This window comes from Octopus sinensis, linkage group LG18 (assembly GCF_006345805.1).
Source record: "Octopus sinensis linkage group LG18, ASM634580v1, whole genome shotgun sequence".
In the NCBI taxonomy this organism is placed as follows: Eukaryota; Metazoa; Mollusca; class Cephalopoda; order Octopoda; family Octopodidae; genus Octopus; species Octopus sinensis.
In genome coordinates this window covers 30,424,964-30,442,222 of record NC_043014.1, presented here as the reverse complement: position 1 = coordinate 30,442,222, position 17,259 = coordinate 30,424,964, and the positions used below count along the sequence as shown (strand labels likewise).

At 37.0% G+C, this 17,259-nt stretch overlaps 1 protein-coding gene across 13 annotated transcripts in view; it reads left to right on the top strand.

Moving 5' to 3' along the window:
• The window catches only part of LOC115221283 (AMP deaminase 2), a 213,464-nt gene extending 205,502 nt beyond the window's left edge, over positions 1–7,962 (top strand). For all 13 annotated transcript variants that reach the window (XM_036510834.1, XM_036510839.1, XM_036510836.1 and 10 more), the window contains 5 exons: positions 1,197–1,360; positions 3,563–3,683; positions 4,920–5,093; positions 5,483–5,593; positions 7,694–7,962. In XM_036510834.1, coding sequence (XP_036366727.1) covers positions 1,197–1,360; positions 3,563–3,683; positions 4,920–5,093; positions 5,483–5,593; positions 7,694–7,873 — 750 coding nt within the window. In that variant the 3' untranslated portion in view covers positions 7,874–7,962. The remainder of the gene's footprint in view (positions 1–1,196; positions 1,361–3,562; positions 3,684–4,919; positions 5,094–5,482; positions 5,594–7,693) is intronic.
• Positions 7,963–17,259: the final 9,297 nt, after the last annotated feature.

Below are 17,259 nucleotides of genomic sequence, written 5' to 3'. Positions count from 1 at the left end.
ATATATATATGTATATATGTATGTGTGTATATATATATATATATATATATATATATATATATATATATTCTAGCTAGCAGTGGATGTTTTTTCTCTGTATGTATTCTGGCCACAAGAGCTGTCTCTCAGTGTAAGTATTCTGATCACTCATACATGCACACAATGTATCTGTCTGTCTGTCTACTTTCATTCATTCGTTCATTCTTTCTTTCTTAAAACTAGAAAGGAAGAAAAATACTAAATTAATATTTTTAACCTTCAGTTTACAGTGTTAAAAGAATATAGTATTATGTACTTCTGTTATTGAGATTTTTGCTTTTTTTGTGTGTGAAACCTGTGGACATGGGATTTCATAGATGTGAGATGCTAAGAGATACAGAATTGAAGAAGGCTAGTAAAAACAACCGTATTTATTAAATGTGCTCCCACCCACTGTGCCATACTACCACACCTTTTTGCTATGCCCTCCCATCTTCCTGTTCTGCCACCCTTATAGATAACTAAAGGTAAATAAACATATATTTCATACCCTTCTACTGGATCCTCCTGACTTCCAACTCAAGCCTTTCTGCTGTCCCCTTCCATCACTACTCTCCAGGCTGTTTGCCGCACCCATCTGGAAAGAAAATAATACTGGTGCAGGTATGTTATGCATATGAAGGATGATAGTTGGGTAAAGGAGTTTTGAGTGATCCAAGTGGGAGGAACCTGTGGAAGAGAAACCCTGAAGAAGGCATGGGAAGAAGTAGTCAAGAACCACATAGAGACGACAAAGATCACAAAATGTGGTGAGTTGCCATGCTGAAGACCTGTACTATTCATAGAGAAACAGGCTTACAAAAGTAATGATGATAGCAACAGCAGTGATGACGACGTTGATGGTGATGATGATGATGATTAGTGCTTTGATTAGTTTTGAACCATTTGGATATGGCTATGCTTGAGCATTTTTGATTTATGCTGCCTGTTGTAAACTCTTATTTTCTTTATAAAGGTGGCGGTGGTGGGGTTGATGGAAAAGAAATAATAAAGAAAGGGAGGAAGTTGAGTGAGTTACTCTCTGTATTGGCAACAAAGGACACCCCTCCCTCCCCACTCTCTCTGCAAAATGGAGACTGTAGGAATCCTTCATAAGTTTTTTAAAATTTCTTGAACTCTGATGTTTCTTGTTTTGATTCTTGACTTTTCTTTTATAGGTTTCAGGTTTTGATTCTGTGGATGATGAATCGAAATCTGAGCATGTGGTATTTGATGCTGACAGTCCCTTTCCACGCAACTGGACCAATGATGAGAACCCACCATACAATTACTATTTGTACTATATGTTTGCTAACATGACCGTCCTCAATCAATTCCGCAGGTCAGCTTTATCATTGTTACTACTACTACTACTACTACTACTACTACTACTACTATTATTATTATTATTAAGGCAGCAAGCTGGCAGTATTGTTAGCATGCTGGATGAAATGCTTCGTGGTATTTCGGCCATCGCTACATTCTGAGTTCAAATTCTGCCAAGGTTGACTTTGCCTTTCAACCTTTTGGGGTCAATAAATTAAGTACCAGTGAAACACTGGGGGTCGATGTAATCGAATAGTCCTACACCCCCTACAAATTTCAGGCCTTGTGCCTTTAGTAGAAAGGATTATTATTCTTGTTGTTGTTGTTATTTGGGGTGTTGAAGACAAGCATTTCTGAATTAAGATTAAGTCTTTGTGACAAATCTGTGACCTCACAGAATTTTTTTTCTCCAGCCACTATTTTCAAATTAATTGTTGATTATCTGTATCCCTCCTATCCCCTCAGTCTATTAAAGTTGATGAAGGCCATGGCTATTGCCCTTCCTTCTCAATCTAACTAGTAAAAATATAAATACAGCAAAACTAAGTTTTCTTTCCAATAACAACAACATTTCACTGCCTAATATGTGGCTGCTGCCAATCACTCCCTTCTCATCATCATCATCATCATTTTTTAACGTTCGCTTTCCATGCTAGCATGGGTTGGATGATTTCACTGAGGTCTAGCGAACCAGATGGCTGCACCAGACTCCAATATGATCTGGCAGAGTTTCTACAGCTGGATGCCCTTCCTAATGCCAACCACTCTGAGAGTGTAGTGGGTGCTTTTACGTGCTACCGGCACAAGAGCCAGTCAGGCGGTACTGGCAATGACCACACTCAGATGGTGCTTTGTATGTGCCACCTGCACAGGAGCCAGTCCAGCAGCACTGTCAACGACCTTGCTCAAATGTTTTTTCACATGGCACCAGCACTAGTGCCAGTAAGGTGATGCAAGTAATGATCACACTCGAATGGTGCTTTTTATGTGCCACTGGCACAGAGGCCAGCTTGTTGCTCTGGCAACGATCACACTCATATAGTACTCTTAGTGCTTCACTAGCACGGATGCCAGTCATCGAAACATAAACTTCTTATTTCCAAAGCTTCTTACAGAAAACCTTTGCAGGCCATGTGCCACATTTCCTCATCTTTGTATGTGTAATTCTAAAGGAAAGCACATCACTTACCTCCACACACTGTAAGATAGCTACCGCCTCCTTCTTCTCATTGTCATCTTTATATTCATTTCTGTGTAACCAATGTATAAATGCTTTGGTGCCACATTTTCTGCAGCCAACTCTGGTTTCTGATTCTCATGGTTTGATGCTGGAATTTAGCTATATGATCCAGTCTGAGCACTCATTTGTCTGTATCTCTTATATACCTTTCGAGATATTCTTACCTGTTATATATCATAGTCTACATATAAATTGTTTTCCATGCTGGCATGAGTTAGATATATTTGTTGTACAATCTCAGTCCTGCATCAGATTTTAAATATATATATATATAGACAGACAGATAGAATTATACAGTACTGAACTAATTATATGGAAAGCTTGGGACTGGAAATGTTCTGGATTTTCCAGTTTTCAGCCTAAATATGCACATATAATATAAAATAAACTATGAAAAGTAAAAAGCTAATTGTATTTAACAAATTCAAATAAAGATGCTTCTAAAGTAGAGTCTGTTTGATATTTATTAATCGACTAAAAATTCTAAAAATATATCATATTGTATTGTGTAGTGTTTATAGAGTGAAATTTAAATGAAAAGTAAAGAATATGATACAGGCACAAATTAATGCATTTCTAAAGCAGAGTATGTTTAGTCTTTATCAATTCACTTTAAAAAAGTGAAGAACAAAACTATTTTTAACAAACCATATGCAAATTAACTAATTCAAAAACAAGGTCTGTTTACTTAATACAAGGTATAGTATATTGCATGATATTCCTGGATTTCTGGATAAGAGATCTGTTACTGTATGTGAAAACAAACATCCTGAGATCTGATTTCATCCCTTCTCTTCATATATTTCTTGATTTTTACTTAGGAGTGTCTGGTACTCACTCACTCCCCACCTAAATACCACACACATATGAATTCCTTATATGTATCTGAATTTGCAGACCTGTCTAACCCACACTAACATAAAACATTGGATACATCTATTACATATAGTATATTTCCATCCATTTTTGTTGTTTCAGAGAACGTGGTTTCAATACATTTGTTCTTCGGCCACATTGTGGAGAAGCTGGCAATGTGACTCACTTGGTGGCTGGTTATATGCTCAGTGAAAGTATTGCTCATGGACTGGTCCTCAGAAAGGTAAACAGACATTAAATGTTGGTGATGATATGACAAAATTGAAAGCTTGGATAAACTCTAAGAAGTTTTCACATTTGAATAACATTAGTGCTTTTGTACAGTTTGTGTTTATTTGATTCTATGCACAAGGCACAGGCCAGCCTGTGGTTACCGATATTGAAGACACTCAGTGCAAGTGCCATGCAGTGGAATGGAACTTCAAAACTGGCTGTATATTAGTACTGGTATTATGTTTTGTCTTACTTGTTTCAGTCATTAGACCGCAGCCATGCTAGGGCACTGCCTTGAAAAATCATTAGTCAAATGAATCAACCCCAGTACTTTAAAAAAATTTTTTTAGGCCTGGTACTTATTCTTTTGCTGAACTGCTAAGTTATGGGGATGTAAACACACCAACAACCAGTTATCAAGCAGAGGTGGGGGACAAACAGAGATACACATACGGGCTTCTTTCAGTTTCTGTCTACCAAATCCCTTCATAAGGCTTTGGTCAGCCCAAGGCTATAGTAGAATACACTTTCCCAAGGTGCCATGCAGTAGGACTGAACCCAGAACCATGTGCTTGGGAAGAAAGCTTCTTACCATACAGCCATGCCTGTGTCTATGGATGCTTGTTATGAAAGTTGCTGGGCAGGTTCCATTCCACTGTATAGTATTTTGGGTGGGTGTCTTCAATGATAACTTCAAGCTGAGGTTATCATAGCAGATACTTGCACTTGTGAGTGGAATTTGGTAGAAAGAAACTGTATGGGAACAATACTTTTATTAAAATGTGAAGTATCTGTAGAACTCATCCTAACTTTTTATTTTGTCATTTTATTCACTTAGTTTAACCCTGATTCGTTGATATAAACTTTCTATATAAAATGATCGAAATTAAATTTCCATGTTAACTTATGTTTCAATTATCAGCTTAGAAATGACCGAGATATTTTAGCAAATTCTTTATTATTTTCAAAATTATTTGAAATAAAGAGGGTGTATTTTAATAGAAATATGCTAACAAAAGGGTTAAGCATCAAGAATTATTAACTCTACAACTTAAAGTCAATACTGTCATCCAAAAGTTTGAAAACGACAACCAGTATTTGTAAATTAAAGGCATCATTCTTTTTTCAAATACGAAAAAAACAAACAAACCAACAAAATATTTTGTAAGATTATCATTTTTGCAGTTTGTTTCATGAGTTCAAGATGTTTGGTCACTGAATCTTATTATTATTTGTTTCTCACTAGGTTCCAGTTCTTCAGTACCTCTACTACCTGGCTCAGATTGGTATTGCCATGTCACCACTCAGCAACAATTCACTTTTCTTGAATTACCACAGAAATCCTTTGCCGGAATATTTTGCCCGAGGACTTAATGTTTCCGTTTCAACAGATGACCCTCTTCAGTTCCACTTCACAAAGGTCAGTTTCTCTTCCTTTGTTCTGTTATCCAGTTTTTGTATTATTTATTGAATGAACAGCACCTGTTTATCTGCCCACTAGTACTCTGAGTATTCCACTTTTCCAAGCAACTGAACTTATTACTCACTGAGTCATAATATAACTGGCTGAGGATATTCACTCTCAGAGTGAACATCTTCAGGTCAATAGCTGCAAGAACAAGAGTAGGCGGGGAAAGAATGGTTTGAATGTGAGAAAGAAATTGAACTTCACTAAAACCATCCAAGGACCAAGCAGTTGTATTAAATTTACCTTTCATAAAGATCACTGGAAGCTAATGAGTCAAAACTTCAGCTGGTGTGTCTCTAATCTTATCATAACTTGATCCCTTCTTTTAATTTTACTTGCAGGAACCTCTGATGGAAGAGTACAGTATTGCCGCCCAGGTGTGGAAGTTAAGCACTTGTGATATGTGTGAGATTGCCCGCAACAGTGTTCTACAGAGTGGATTCCCTCATGAGGTTTGTTTACCATTGATATAACATTGTATGTATGTGTATGAGATATTCCCATATATGATGATACTATTTCTCTAGTTATTACACTAAAAAAGATATATGAGTATGTATGATATTCTGAATAAGATTGCTTGTACTTTGACATTCTGAATAAGATCCCTTGTACTCCAAACACTGAAATATCAGTAGCCTTTTTAATTTCTAATATTAAATACCTTATAGTCTTGCTAACAATGAAATATCAATAGTATTCCAATCTGTAATACTCAAAAGCTTGAATTCACATTTCATGTGTGGTACTTTGTATTGTTACCTACATTGATATGTCAGAGACATTCCCTTATATGATACTATAACTTGTACTTTCACTAACAATGATATCTCAGTAAGATTCCCCTCTATAATGTTACTGTGCTCAGACTAACTCTCAAACATTTCAATGTGTGATACTAAGTACATCATATTTGCACCTTACAATGATTCATCAGTGTTATTTCTATTGTACTCCATATTACATCATACTCTCATTACATATCGTAATGCATATCCATCACTGTCGATCTATTAATGATGTTGACATGATGTCGTAAAGATCAACTCAAACGTGATAAGAATACCAACATCAGCCTGAAAATCTGGAAAGAACAAGTAGCATATTGCAAACTCTAGCATCAGACTGTCTTAATTGCATCAAAACTATTTGAACAAGAACATTGCAAAAACAAAGAGGGCAAATGACAAAAAGGAAAAATCCACTTATTCCAATCAGTTTTGCCTCCATCTATTAAGTGTTGCTTGTTGAAATACCAACAGAACAAATAAGAAAGAAGAGGAAGATTGAAATAATACAGGCATCCCCCATGTTATGGAAATACTGCTTTCCTGAAAATCTTGCCGTATGGTATCATCCTGTATGTGAACCTCTTTTCCCCATTGATTTCCATATTACCAGGAAATCAATGAAAAATGAAAGTCAGTGGGAAATATATTTCGCTTTGGGGAATTCCACATAATGATACAATTTTTCAAAACTCCAGTGCTTCCTTAATGCAGGATCAGAGGATTGAGGTATTCTGGATTGCAAAGCAGTGTATCAGAGAATGGTACAATTACACTTAGTGATTCTAGAGGTATGTAAATGCTACTACAAAAAGCTATTAAATGTAGAGAATGCATGCAAGAAAGAGGGCCTTCCCAACATGGATGCAACGCAGGGACCAGCTATCCTTGTCAAAAGTACATATCCATATGCATACACAATTATAAGGTTAAACAGACAGATAGACACACCTACTCACACACACACATGTATACATACCATAGACACAAATAAACTTACACACACACACATCTCACACAGAGTTTAGAAACTAGTTCAGAGCAGGCAGAATTAAAGAGATAATGCATAGAACTAATTAGTTCAGTCCACCTCAAGATCCACAAACTAGAAAGTTTATAAAGGGAGTAGGAGGCTTTTTGAGCATTGAAAATAGCAATTAACATGTCCAACCTTTTCAACATAACACCATCATCATCATCCATTTAACACTTTAGCATTCAAACCTGCCATATTCAGTTAAAATAATTTCACCTGTTTATAATCTAGCCCCCACACCAACCCTACAATATCATTCCAAAATTTAACAGTTGCCTTATCAAAATCTCAAAGCTATGAGGTAATGTATGATTAATCTAAAACACTGTGACTAAATAAGCATTACTTTTGACAAAATAATTTGAATGGTAAAGGGTTAGCACTTTAGTGTTTAAACTGGCCATATCTGGCCCAGATATTCTACATGTTTTATATTCAAACTCTCACACCTAACGTACATTGACATTCTAAAACTAAACAATCACATCATTGAAACCTCAAAGCTATAAGATAATGCCAGATTAATTCAAAACAATTTGAGTGAAAAAGTATTACATTTAACAGAGTAATCTGAACACTAAAGGGTTAAACACACATACATGTCATGTGCATTAGCACTCAACTACACTTTTAGTCGTTTTCTTTTTATGTTTTGGGTGTTTTGGTTTATGTTCGCCTCTCCCTTCTGTCCTCACTGTAAGTTAATGTGATCTTTGTATTTGATGCAGGTTAAACAGCATTGGTTAGGCCCTAATTACACACGTGAAGGAGTTCCAGGGAATGATGTGAGTCGTACCAATGTTCCAGACATTCGAGTGGCGTACCGCTATGAGACGCTGGTGGAAGAGTTGCAGTATATCTGCCGTGGACTGCAAGCTGGTATCCCAGAGAGCAACTCAAATGAGTAGAAGATATTAAAAAAACACATATAAACAACCCCTTCCTCATTCCCCTAAAAATTATTTCTGTTGCTATTGTTTAATAACATTAAAGTAGAGATATGTGATGATTATATATATATATATATATATATATATATATGCATATGTGTGTCTGTGTATCTGTGTTATGTATATGTATACTTATGTGAATGAGTGTGTGTGTGTATAGATATATACATATATGCACACATGCATATATATGTGCATTAGGTTAACACATTTATGAATTTAGTTGTGTATGCGAAGTCTTTCTATAACCTATACATACATATATAATATATATATATGTAACACACACACATATATATGTACATACATACATACATTATATGTGTGAGTGTGTATGTGTGAGATAGGTGTGTGCGTGTGTATATACATACATGCATATATATATATATATATATATTATATATATATATATATATATATTCTTTGATGCATACAAGATGGCAAACTGGCAGAATTATTTTTATGTTGGAGAAAATGCTTAGCAGCAATTTTTTTCAGCTGTCTATATTCTGAGTTCAAATTCCACCAAGGTCATCTTTGCCTTTCATCCTTTTGGGGTCAGTAATATAAAGTACCAGTTAGGTACTGATCTCAATGTAATCGATTACACCCTCCCCTTATTATATCTGGCCTTGTGCCAAAATTTGAAACAATTGTTTGACACATAGCATTGCAGTTGTTTTGTTGACTCTCCCAAAATTTGTTAAACTGTTGGTTAATGATAATAATATTAAGAAGAAGAAATAATAATAATGATAATAATGATAATCGTAATGCAGGTTAAAAATAAAAATAAATCAAGTAGCAAAGTGTTGTTTTGTCCTTCTTTTGCTTCAGCTTTTTATATCTAGTTATCATACTGTTGCTGTTTTACTACTACTACTACTACTACTACTACTACTACTACTACTAGCATGACGACGACCACCATCACTAGCATTAGTAGTAGTAGTAGTAGTAGTAGCAGCAGCAGCAGTGATGGTGTCTGGGCCTTCTTGGCCACTTGTTCCACAATTTATATTTTCAGTTATCGTCATCATAACTTTGACAAGAGCAGACGAGTCAGCAGGTTCCACTAGGTTCTATGTCTGATTTGGAATGGTCTTTATAGCTGGATGCTCTTCATAATGCCAATTATCAGTTGATTTTTATGTGGCACCAGCACTGGTGAGATCACAAAGTAACCACAAGATAAGTTGAGTGACCACATAGAGGCTTCTCTCATTTGTCATTCTCTAAAGTCATCATCTGCTGTCACTTCAATGTCCACCATATCTGTTCTTGGCTCTGGCATTCAACACGGACTGTCCATGCACAGACCACAGACCACCTTGTTTACCATTTTCAACTAAATGCACCATTAAATTACACTTTACCATCTTTAGAAAAGGGCGCACTGTCCACTGAAGTAAAAAAGAATGAAATAAATTGTCATCGTTGGAATGCTATGATCTTGATTCTAATCATCTGGGGTCAATGTGGATCTAAACAACAACAAAATCTTCTACTGGGACATTGCAGTGCTTGTCCTTCTTGGAAGAGTAGAAAAAAATCATCAATTTTCAAAAATTTTTTTCAATGGAGGTTGCCCCCCATCATTTCCAACTGAAGTGAAAAAAAATTGGAAAAATCCCTGTCAAATTAGAGAAAATCCAACTTGTATGAACATCCTAATCTGAAACTCTGCAAAAAAATGAATGCAGTTTTCATCATCAGTATGCAAAAGTACAATAAAACAAAATTTTTTTGAAAATAATCTGATAGGAATTTTTAAAAATTTGAAGAGGTTGGAAGAAATTTAACAAAATCTAATATCCTTTCTCAATTGGAACTCTGACAGGTGGTAAAGAAAAAAGAGAAACGATCTTTTGAAAGAACAAAATGCGACACAAAGAATGTCGAATGCCATATGGCTAGAGTTTACATAGACAAAGGGGGAAAGGAACACAAAAGAGTAGCCTTTAACTAACCATACTGTGGTTTCAAACACACTCTCTCTGTCCCTCACTGACACACACACACACACACAACCCAATGTCTCCACTCTTGCTGAAGGTTTGGTGATGAATTCATGACCACAACCATTTCGTCCTTTATTGCGCTGCATATTTTCCTATTTATAATATGAAACAATGTAACCGAGACCTTTGGAGATGTGCTGTGCTTGAGAAGACCCGGCAAGCCAAGTGAGACTGTAACAGTGGCCCATGCCAGCGCTGCATAACCAGCCTATTTAAGAGTACCCTTCAAACATTGGGCAATAATCTCCACTTTTGAAGACCTGTTGAGGCAAGTGAAATCGTTGTCATGGCTGATGACAGTACTGCCTGACTGGCACCCGTGCCGGTGGAATGTTAAAAGCACCATTCGAGTGTGATTGTTACCAGTGCCATCTGACTGGCTCCTGTGCCGGTGGCACGTAAAAAGCCCCATTTGAGTGTGATCGTTGCAAGCGTCGCTTGATTGGCTCCTGTGCAGGTGGCATGTAAAAAGCACCATTTGAGCGTAGTTGATGCCAGTACCGCCTGACTGGCCTTCATGCTGGTAGCACGTTAAAGCACCCACTACACTCTCGGAGTGGTTGGCATTAGGAAGGGCATCCAGCTGTAGAAACTTTGCCAGATCAGATTGGAGCCTGGTGCAGCCTTCTGGCACACCAGCCCTCAGTCAAACCGTCCAACTTATGCCAGCATGGAAAGCGGACATTAAACGATGACGATGATGATGATGTATGTTCAGTGTATCTTAATGTGCCTTTCATTGTTCTGGATTTGATAAAATAAATCAGTAATGAAATATAAAGCCAATTTTTAGACTACACCACATTATAATCGGAAGATAACCCTACCCTTATTAAAGGAATCGTTATATATAAGGGCTTGAAGTAACAACAGTGATGAAATAGGACCAACATTAGAATAAATTACTAGAATCAATCAAGTTCAGAAAATAAGTCATTTAATTATCTCCCTTAGATCTGCAACATTCAAAGGAGTTAAATATGTATACCTTATTTTGATAAGAGTCAAGGCAATGAAATTCTCAGTTCCAATTTCGATTGTGTGTTTTGGCATGGTTTCTGCAACTGGATGCCCTTCCTAATACCAAACGCTTTACATAGTGATCTAGGTGCTTTTTAAGTAGCACCAGCACTAAGCCCTCAGTTGGGATGGAGGAGTAGTATTGAGTGGGTGTGGCTTTGTGCCAGTTGAGAGATTAACCCTTTTGTTACTGTATTTTGAGATGTTCTGTGTTTCTTTCAATTACTTTAAGTATAACAAATAATTTAGTAAAATAACTTAGTTATCATTCAGCTAGTGTTAGGAACATAAATTGTGACTAAGGTTTGGTGGAAGATTTTAATTCAGAACTTATGAAAAGACATTTGCATTCAGAGCCAGAGCCAGTTTCAGCCGGGTTGGTAGCGAAAGGGTTAAATGTATAGAGGGACAAAAATAGGTGTCCTGCTGTAGAGTAGATACATAGATACCCCCCAGTTGGAAGAGAAAGGTGAGTTAGAGAGTAAGATAAAGAGAGCCATAATGGGAGAGATGATAGTGAAGATGAGTTGGGACTTGCCCTCAAAGGACTTTGGGAGTGTAAGGAATAGGAGAACTGATACAGGGGTTTGGACTGGGTGAGTGGGCAGGATAGAGGTGACTGTAGCAAATGATGGAGAGAAACCTAGGAGAGATATGTGAGGGCATTGAAGATGATAGCAGATAAAGCAATGATGGAGAATTGCACAGGGAGAGAAGATGCAGAAAGGAGGTAATTGGTGGGGACAGTAGGCTGGGGAAGATAATGGGAAATGGAAATGGTTTGAGGCTGGAGAAGAAAGGTAACTGAGAAAACTGAGGGATGTAGTATGTGCCTATTCTGCTCTCAGGCGATTGAGAAGTGATGGGTGTTAGGGGATGAAATGTGTGTGTGTGTGGGGGGGGGTTGATGGGGCAGAAAGGTTGGAGGTGGAGGTGGGGAAGAAATCCTCACAGACAAGCATTACCAAGGTGGTTTTAGGATATCAATTCTGCTGTGGTCAATGGATCGTCGTCCCATATCTTCCACAAGTTCCATCCACTATAAGTAATCAGCACTTCTGTATGCAACTGTCTACATCCATAAGCATCACATGGCCAAACTGGCACAGTCTTCTCACTTGTTCACTGCATCAAATTCCTCTTATTCCCAACTTTTCCATCAAAACATTAGTGCTCTGATGCACATGTACACTGATATTTCACATCCAGTGGAGCATACCAGCATCATTCCTCTCCACTTTTCATGTCCTTTGCATTCAGGGCCTACATCTCATTACCATGAGGCATTGCTATTCATACACATGCACCATACAATCTGCCTCTCTGAAGCATTTCTCTTACCCTTGTAGCAGCTGGCTATGATGCTACGCCTTCATGAATAACCTGATTAACTATGCAGGTGACTAGACCATATCCTACTCTACCAGATATTGTAAGCATATATATATATAAGAATTTTTTGCGTAATGAGATAAAAAACCAAGGCTGTGTAGATATTAGAGCACTTATAGATAGAAGGTCTTATAGTGTTTCCAGGATATTTATTAATTATATCCCTTCATCGGAGACGGTGTGAGAGGATGGTTAAGTAATAGCTAATTTAGATAGGATACAAAATAGAGAGTGAGGTGGAGGAAAGAAAATAGATGTGAGATATGTAAGGATATTGAAGTTGTAGATGAATTTTTTTAGGCAGAATGATATATATGCAAAAATTACAATACCTTATGAGTAAGATCCAACAGAATTTAAAATGGGTCATTCCAAATATAGAGTTTATACACAATGTAAGATTCCTATACCTTATGAGTGAGATCCAGCAGTGACCAAGTTGAAATCACGCTGGATCTCATAAGGTATTGGAATCTTTCATTGTGTATAAACTCTATATTTGGAATGACCCATTTTAAATTCTGTTGGATCTTACTCATAAGGTATTGGAATCTTACATATATATCATTCTGCCTAAAAAAAATGAATCTACAACTTCAATATCCTTACATATCTCACATCTATTTTCTTTCCTCCACCTCACTCTCTATTTTGTATCCTATCTAAGTTAGCTATTACTTAACCATCCTCTCACACTGTCTCCGATGAAGAGATATAATTAATAAATATCCTGGAAACACTATAAGACCTTCTATCTATAAGTGCTCTAATATCTACACAGCCTTGGTTTTTTATCTCATTACGCAAAAAAATTCTTATATACACACGCTGACATATGACCAACGTTGAACCCCTTATTTGCAAAATTACCGAACCTGGAACTTAACTATGGTCTGTCTATAGCACTTATTCAGCTTTACCTGACACCTTTGGGTCTCAATAACACCATTACCTCTTATAACCCATATATATATATATATATATAATATTAATTCGAGACAAAACCACTATTTTGCAAAACAAACAAGGAAAGACTTAATCAATACATAAAAATTTTTAATATAAAATAGTGGTTTTGTCTCGAATTAATATTATATAATATTTTACTATAAAATTGGATTTAATCCTAAATCTGATTTTTTCCCAGTAAATTTGGATTTATTCCCTAATATTTATTCATCATCATCATCATCATCGTCGTTTAACGTCCGTTCTCCATGCTAGCATGGGTTGGACGGTTCGACCGGGGATCTGGGAAGCCAGAAGGCTGCACCAGGCTCCAGTCTTATCTGGCAGTGTTTCTACAGCTGGATGCCCTTCCTAACGCCAACCACTCATATATATATATATATATATATATGTGTGTGTGTGTGTGTGTGTGTGTGTGTGTGTGTGTATACAAATGAGTAAAAAAAGAACAAGTGTGTAGCGATACATAAATAATATTTAAAAAATTTAACAAAAACACAAAAACAGAAAATTCATAGCCAATTCCTTATCAGTCAACATCCAAAAGTTCCTTACAATTTTGTGCCTTTAATGCTGATATTGTTCACTTTTGGTGGTTCTTGTGGTGAAAAGACACTGGGAACGAATATACAGAACAAAGACAAAAACAAACATAACAAAATAAAATTATACAACAACAACAAAAAAAAGGCCATGTGGCTGCAAGAAAAGCTGAAAATGGGATATGCAAAGGAAAACGAAAATGTCCTGTAGAACATTTTCCTGAAGAACAAAGGTTGAAGTAAACAGACCATGTAGGAAAAGTGCAGAAGCACAGGGAAATGTGATCAACCAAGTCAATGGTAAAATGAAAAAGGATGAGAGAGGTATGAATGGTCATGGATCATGTGGAAAGAGAGGGAAAGAGTTGTGGAGGGGAGAAGAAGAACAGAAGCTTTATTTTTGTTTTAGTCTTTTGTAGCATATTCTTGGAATATCTTTTGTGTGACGTCTATTTCTGTCTCTTGCTTCTCTGTCTCTCTCTCTCTTTCCTTCCCTAACACTTTCTTCTGTTGCTTCTATCCTTCTGCTCTCCATGACTCTCTCTCCTCCCACTACCACACACATTCGGTGAGTAGATATGTACATATACTATATTTATGTTATACGGAGTGAGAATGTTCTAAATAAATTTCCCTAGCTATATATGTGTGTGTGTATATATATATATATATGTGTGTGTGTGTGTAATGGCGGTGCTCCAGCATGGCTGCAGTCAAATGACTGAAACAAGTAAAAGAGTAAAAGAGTACATACATACATACATACATACATACATACATACAGACAGACAGACAGACAGACAGACAGACAGACAGACAGACAGACAGATTAATATTCACAACATCATGTCTACTCATAACCACTCAAATTGTAAACACATTTCTGCCTGTATCCATCAAGCGGCAGCATTGTTTATTTTAAATTATAACAAATTTAAATACAAAGAAACAAGAGAAACAGGATAAAAAAGGAAAAGAAAGAAAAGAAAAAAAGCAGGGGTAAGAGCAGCAGAAGATAGATGGGGAGGGAGTGATAGACCACATACCCCAAAACAAATGGTGTATTCATCTGCACCCCCTGTAATGATCATGATAGTGTTGCCATGGAGAATGGCTGCTGCTGCAGCCTCTCTACCTCACAGGACTCATTTTTCCAACAAGCCACAGTTATCCCTATTTCGTGGAGGAAATTGGTAGTATAGGGTCCAAGAACACCTGATATCTCAACAGTGACCAGCACATACCAATAGCAGCTGGTCAGGCCCCTGTATTTATTTATTTTAGTACTGAATACCTTACAATGCTTCAATATTTATCTGTAAAATTGTCTGTTCCTTCTCGAGCCATGCCTGGCTCATAAGGGCTGGTTTCCTTGGCATATAGGTTCCCCACCTGGACAGGATGCCAGTCCGTCGCAGGTGAACAGCAAGATGCAGGAGGAAAGAGTGAGAGAAAGTTGTGGCGAAAGAGTCAGCAGAAGTTTGCCATTACCTTCTGCCGGAACTGCATGGAGCTTAGGTGCTTCGCTCATAAACACACACATTGCCCGGTCAGAGATTCGAACCCACAATCCCTCGACTGTGAGTCCACTGCTCTAACCACTAGGCTATGTGCCTCCACATCTGTAAAATAGTCAGTTGAAAATAAACAGCGAGTCAATTTTTTTTATTACATTTATGGATTTGTTTTGCAAGTTTCTTGATGTGAAATTATATGTTGAAACAGGTATTGTTATATTTGGGTATGGTCATATTTTGCCAGTTAAACACATATTCTACATATTTGGTCTTGACTTCAGCTTTATTATCTTTATTCTAGCTTCTTTGTCAAAGTTCTTTTGTCACACCTTCTGTGCCCTCTTCAGTGACTCTTTATTCTACGTTACATGTCTCTTCTTGTTCAGCTTATTTCATTTTCTCTTTCTGTCTGTCTTTTTTTAAATATTTACCCTTATACATAATCAGCTATTTCTACTATGGAAAATAAATAATGTCAGGAGATTATTTCAATGTTACTTTGGGTACTTACTAAACCAACCACATATTGGGCTAAATTCCAGAATCCGAGAAGTGCCACCAAGGGTCTATGTCAGCAACAATAAATGGGAAAGAGAGGTCATGGAATATCATACATAATTAATAGCTGTGAAGAATAGAAAATCTACTTCTTTGGGCTCTTGACATTCTCTAGAGATTAGAGAAACATAAAAGAGGTTTGCTTGGCAAATGAAATGTTTGATTTTTAACAACAAAGTTATTTATGCTTTCACTAATTGACTGACTACTACTGCTGCTGCTGCTGCTACTACTACTACTACTACTACTACTACTACTACTACTGCTACTGCCGCTGCTGCTGCTTTCATTATATTAAAAAAACCAACAAAAGTACAAAATATTTTCTTATATAGGTTTAAAGTCACAAAATTTGTAGATTGAGTACAGCTGAAATGTATCCATCCCCCCAATATAATTAGAATTTATTTGAAGGAGTTGTAGCAGCGTGGGCAGCCAGCGCCATATTGGATGAGATCTCACAGTAGCCATTGCCATCTCTGAGACTGGAGCGAGACCTCACCTGCATCCATTTGCCATGCGTGAGATCACAACGAGGCTCGCGATGAAAACTATATAAAGGGGAAATCCGATTCAAATCTCTCTCTTTTTGGTGCCACCTCACAGCAGCACTGGCTGAACACCACCATTGACTGAGGCTTTCTGCCTGTCTATCTCCATAGGCAATGCACCCACACCAATGGAGCTACATACACACAGCTAAAGATGGTAGCTGAGAGCAGCACACTACGCCTATCCTATGAATCCTGTAAATAAACCAGTTGTAAAATAGCGTTTGTACTTGAAGCTTTCTCTCTTTGCCTGCTGAAAGCCTGAATTACATGAAGAACAAAAAGATGATGGAAGGAGATGATATTTTTCCAATATCGTAAACCTTGCATTCCATTATTGAAGAGTCATCAGACTTGTTAATCATTTAGATAGTTGACTGGTGAGGATGATGATAATGGTAAGAATAATAATTCTTTCCACTAAAGGCACAAGGCCTGAAATTTTGGTGGAGGGGACTAGTTGATGACATTGACCACCCAGTGATTCACTGGTACTTAATTTATCAACCTTGAAAAGATGAAAGGCAAACTCAGTGTCAGTAGATTTTGAACTCAGAACATAAAGAAGGATGAAATGTCACTAAGCATCTTGTCCAGCAGGCTAACAATTCTGTCAGTTTGCTGCCTTCATCATGGACCTAGTAGTGGTAGAGAAGATGCACTACATGTGCTATATAGTTGATTTGTGTACCCCTTTAACCCTTGACTAGTCAAGAAGGATGGCAAAAAAATAAATATATGCAATCCTCTTATATATGAAATAGCCTGGCTATG